The following is a 5,930-nucleotide window of genomic DNA, read 5'->3' as shown; positions in this document are numbered from 1 at the left end:
TGAATTGCACGACAACACAACTAGGGGTGGCAAACGGGCATGCCCGCCCCGTTTAGGCCCGTCCCGCAAAAGCCCACGAAAAAACGGGGCGGGGCGGGGCGGGACGGTCATAGTAGAGGATGCGGGCCTAAAACTTAGACCCGCCCCGCAAAAAATTGAGGGCGGGGCGGGGAAAGCCTGCGGACACTGCACTCTTTAAGCCTAAAAATGCAAAAATATATGTAAATACACGTGCCCGCAAAAGCCCGCGAAAAAAACAGGGCGGGGCGGGGCGGACACATTTGAGGGTGAGGGCCTAAATCCTTGGCCCGCCCCGCACAAAAGTGCGGGCAAAACGGGCATTCCCCGCGGGCCGAGCCCGTTTTGCCACCCCTAAACACAACACATAAAATAGTAGGTAAAATAGCCACCAAAATTACACCTTAAGTAAAATAATATATTCACTTCATTAAGTACATGTTCAGCCTCTTAAGGTATCACCATGAGATAGTACTACATGTTAGCTTTCCAACGCTTTGAACCGCGTCTCAAACGGAGTCACGGATCTCAAATTATGATATTTTTTGTTAGGCGTAGCGGAAGTCGAGGGTTGACGGACGTCATCCAGAACTGGGTTTTTTCCCATGGCCAGTTTGTCACTAAGTCCCAGAATCCGTGGGTGAATACCCAATATTTACTTTTCTGCACTTTCCACCATAGAAGCCCTTTCGGACCTCCGATTTTTCGATTCCGTAAAATGTTCAGATCTCAGAATTCGATGTACTACAAATATCCGATGATTAAAACCACAAATTCAAAACTTATCACAGATTAACATCAACAAAATCATGTATTTTCATACTTTCACATTTACCCTAAAACTTTAAACCTTCAACAGTGATGGAAAATATTAACAATTTCAAAACAGTAACATCATTCCATATTTTATATGAAAATACACATCAATTCAGTCAATCGACATCATAATATCATAGAAACTCAAAACTTCATGAACAAATCAATGCCCTATTAGAGGTTAAGGACTCCTCTACCCTACCCCTCATGCGTAAGCCCTTTTAAGACCTATTTTCCCCTCTTACCTTAGAATTCCAACAAGCAAGCTCTTCTCCAATGGTTTTCCCCTCATCTTCTAGCTCTAGAGTTCTCCTCTTGTCTCTTTCTCAAGTTCTCTAAGAATTGGATGATACCTAACTCTCCCTCACCTTTTAGAATATAGACTTAAGGTTTTGTATGCAATTATTTTTAATTACCTCATTAGCCCTCAATACTTTTAATTCATACTATCAATCCAAATTTACATTATTCTATTTTTCTAATTTAATTATTAAACTTATATTAGTAATAAATTTAATTTTCCACCCAATCTCTTATCTATAAATAAAACTTAATTCTCCATTTAGGTATTTCCTTTACTACCCCGACTTATTCTCCTAAATATCCTCATTGCCCATTATTTCTCTACTAACTCCTATTTTCTCTATTATATAATTAATTAAACAATTTCTAATATAAAGCCACAAATTTTTATTTTTATTTATTTCTAAAATTAATTAAAATATTAATATTCTAGTTATTTTCTAATTATTCTACCAAACTCCTATATTCTCACCACACCCTACCATTACCATTACACCATAATAACACATATAATCAACAAATTTCTAATTAAAGGCACACAAAACACCAAATAATTAAATAAAAATCTAAATAATTCAATTAAATTAATTAATCAAATTTGAGGTGTTACATGCAGAGGCTGAGGCGCGCCGCAGTGGAGGCGACCAACGTTCACAACATCATTGGGGGAGGGGGGGGGGGGGGGGGGGTTGCACAGCGGAGCCACGATGGCCAACGAATACGAGATCGCAGAGTTCGGGCCTCTCAGCCGTGCCGTGATACTAGAAGTTCGGTGCCGATCCGACGACGAGCATGATTCTTTCCTGAAGGGTGCTTCCCAGTGGCGTCTACACCGTACAACCGCGGGTCGGTGGTGGTCGGCTGTTGGGAGGCATTTAGCGGAGGGTTAGGGGTTTTCAGTAGTTTCGAGTTCAAGAAGTTTTTCGCTGATTTTTAAGCAATTGTTTACATCAGTGACCTTTTTGTGACCTTTGGGCAATTTTGAGTACTTTATAATACCTTTAAGAACCTTAGAGTTGTTTTTTGAGTTATAAAGAATATAATATCTTGTTGAGATTTTGGTTGATTTTAGAGTTGTTGAGATGTAATATAATTATTTATATAAATTATAATTTTGAAATGAGTAATCCGGTAGGATTACAGTGAGACCTGTTTATTGGCAAACTATGGTTCAAGTGTGGAACTTATTTTGAGATTATTTTATAGTATGATTTTGAGATAAATTTTATGATTGCTTGAGTTGCATGCCTCTTTGCTATACATGATCATGCATGCATATATTTTGGAGTTAGGTAGGACTTCGGTCCAGTAAGGTCAGATTTAGAGAGGAACCATGACGGTATCATGTCCAGAAAGGAACCAGAGACATGGGCAAACAGTAACACACCTCTAATCCTAAAAACCTGGTACACATGCATATTGATGGAGGAGTTGGTGCATTAAAATTTGCATTATAAATTTGAATATGATTGTGTTTTGTGAGAATATTATACTTGTTGTTGTTTTTTTTACCGGCCTGGTGCTAATTTTCATCATTAATATTTGTAAGGTGTATTCTCAACCCTTTCTTGTTTATTTCATATGACTTTGGTGATTTGTTGTACATATAATCAATATGAGTAGTTTCTTGAGAGTTGTAAGATGGTCTTGCAGCTTTCTTTTGTATTTTATAGTTATCTCTATTTAGTTGGGTTATATGATCTGATATATAACATCGAGAACGAGATGTATTATTTGCTTTAAGTTAATTTTTGGATTATTTTATTTTAATTAAGTATTTTCGACTTGATGAAAATAATTTAAGTTATGTGATTTTATTTGAGTTCCACTACGAGGTTTGGAAAATATTTATGAAGAATGCATGTTGTGTTTTGAGTAGTATCATAAACTGTGAATTTATCTTTTATATTAAGATTCAGAGTTTAAGGTGTTACTTAGTGGTATCAGAGCAGTTCGGTCGGTCCGACCAGGTTTTGTAAACAACTCTTTATGTCAATTACTCGGATACTAGGAAATTAAACAATGGTAACTAAGTGTCATATTTATGATGAAGATAGTCATGCAAGATATGCCCATTACAAAAGTGCTAGTGATAAGAACAATGGTAATCAGAACCACAGGAAGTCGTACGTCATTCCAAATGGCATGGGTAAACAAAATTTCTAGCAGGGGAATAATTGTGGGAAGAGTCAAAGTGGGGGAGGTGCTCATGTTCCTATCAAGTGTTTCAAATGTGGGGCGCTTGGTTTTCATGCTTCTGAGTGTACTGCAATGACATGCTTCAAATGTGGGAAGGCAAAACATAGAGTTGTTGAATGCAAGAGTGATGTTGTGGTTTGTTTCAACTGTGGAGAGACTGGTCAAATTAGTACGCAGTGTCAGAAACCCAAGAAGACACAAGATGTGAAAGCTGATGGAAAGATGTTTGGTCTCAGTGGTGCAGATGGATCAAAGTCCGATACTGTGCTTCGAGGTACATGTTTTATTAATGGTATTCATTTGATTACTATCATTGACATGGGTGCGACATATTCCTTTATATATCTTGATTGTGTAAAAAGATTGAATCTTGCGGTGTCTATTATGAATGGTAGTATGGTTATCGGTACTCCAGCTAATGGGTCAGTGAATACTTCTTTGGTTTGTTTGAATTTCCCTTTGACAATATATGGTATGTACTTTGGTATTGACTTGGGTTGCTTACCGTTGAGTCAACTTGATGTTATCCCGGGGATGAACTAGTTGGAGTTCAACCATATTTGTATCAATTGTTATAACAAGACAATGTTATTTCCCAAGTCCATGGAGGAGAAAGATCCCCGATTTATATATGTTAGTTAAGTAGAAGAGTTCCGAAAAGAGGAAACTCGAGTGTTTGCGATGTTTTCTTCTTTGAAAGTTGAAAGTAAAGTGGCTTTGGATGATCTTCATGTAGTGTGCGAATTTTCAGAAGTATTTCCAAATGATATTATTGATCTATCGTTAGAGAGAGAAGTTGAATTATCCCTAGATTTAGCACCCGATATTAGACCCGTGTCAATGGCACCTTGCAGAATGTCTCAAGTAGAATTAGGTGAGCTGGAGAAAGAATTAGAAGATCTGCTTGAGAAGAAATTTTTCAAACCAAGTGTATCATCGTGGGAGCTCCAATGCTACTAGTAAAAAAGAAGGATGGCAACATGAGGTTGTGTGTTGACTATCGCCAGTTGAACAAGGTTACTATCAAGAATAAATATCCTCTTCCTAGGATTGATGACCTTATGTATCAGTTGGTAGGAGCCTGTGTATTCAGGAAAATTAATTTGAGACTAATTTATCATCAAATTCGAGTAAAAGATGAAGATATCCTAAAGAGTATGTTTAGGACACGATACGGTCACTATGAGTACTTAATGATGATGTTCGGTGTGTCTAATTCCCCTAGTGTGTTTATGGAGTATATGAATGGGATCATCCATCCCTATTTGGATCAGTTTGTGGTAGTATTTATTGATGAAATTCTGGTGTATTCTAAATCAAATGAAGATCATACTGAACATCTTTGAGTTGTGCTCCATGTTTTGAAAGAGAAGAAAGTATATGCTAAGTTATCTAAATGTGAGTTCTAGTTGCAAGAAGTAAGTTTTCTTGGTCATGTGATTTTTTTCCTTTACTAGTGTTTTCTTTACAAGGATATGAAAGTAAAGTCCAAGTGGACAAAGAACAAATGACATAATCACAAACAATATGATATGAAATGCTAAACATAAAGTATAAAGTAAATGGCATACAAATAAAAATCATAAAGGTAAATGTCTTTGAAGTAAAAGTTATTACAAGTAAGGTGTTAGTAGAATATCATTTTTCTTCTTCAACGAAATTTCTTTTAGTCTTATGACAAAGTAGTTTTAATGTGTATTTGAAGTGTGAAGCATGTTAATTTTGTTGGAGTTAACAATGAAACTTCATTGATGCACAAGAAGAATAAGATGATGAAGATTGAGAGAGATATAGATATAGATAGAGAGGGAGAAAGAGATAGATAATAACGTAACTAGTTATAACAAAAAATTTCAATATCAACAAAGTCAATTTCTCCCTTTTTCTTAATTGTAACTAACTTTTAGTTTATTATATACACTAATTCAAACTCAAATGCAAATCAAATGAAAGTGAAACTAAACAACTTGAATTTAAATTACATTTAACAAATTTATGTGTATCATAATATTTTATTATTTTTGATGTGTTTTATTTATTAATGCTTTATATGAATTAAGTACAACTTATAAGTTATTTGAAAATAAAACGTAAATTAAAAAAATTATATAAAATGTATTATTATACAAAAATAATAGCAGAAAAAATACATTAAAAAATATGATAACAGAAAATACAAAATTTAATAAAATATTTAGAAAAAATGATATAAATGGATCAATCGAACTAAACCAATTAAATTTAGTTTGATTCTATTTTTACAAAATAATAAAGACCAAACAAAAAATCAATTTAAACGAACTGGCCCGACCCAAGGGATAGATCACATAGGCTACAACCTTGGACCTCCAATTTTTTTACTGATATTTAATTCTGATATAGTATTAGAGTGCAATTTTTACTAGCCATCATTGAAAACATGGGAAATGATATTAGAATATGCGGTTTGACATATTAATTTAACAAAAAAAATTGAGAATAAAAGTCGGCTACAAAAATAGTTGAAGCAATGTAGATAAATAATATAGAAGTTTTAATATAAATATATTTTGGATCATAAATGAAATTAGGCTTTAGGTGTGAATAAATGTAGG

General features: G+C 34.7%; 1 protein-coding gene across 1 annotated transcript; it reads left to right on the top strand.

Annotated features, from left to right (window-relative positions):
- The first annotated feature begins 3,408 nt into the window (after nt 1–3,408).
- LOC127131692 (uncharacterized) lies at nt 3,409–3,879 on the top strand. Its single transcript, XM_051060608.1, has one exon. It carries the CDS (start codon nt 3,409–3,411, stop codon nt 3,877–3,879), a length of 471 nt encoding a protein of 156 aa, XP_050916565.1.
- Nucleotides 3,880–5,930: the final 2,051 nt, after the last annotated feature.

Source organism: Lathyrus oleraceus, chromosome 3 (assembly GCF_024323335.1).
Source record: "Lathyrus oleraceus cultivar Zhongwan6 chromosome 3, CAAS_Psat_ZW6_1.0, whole genome shotgun sequence".
Classification (NCBI taxonomy): domain Eukaryota; kingdom Viridiplantae; phylum Streptophyta; class Magnoliopsida; order Fabales; family Fabaceae; genus Lathyrus; species Lathyrus oleraceus.
The sequence above is the reverse complement of the archived record's forward strand: the minus strand, read 5'-3'. Positions and strand labels throughout refer to the sequence as shown.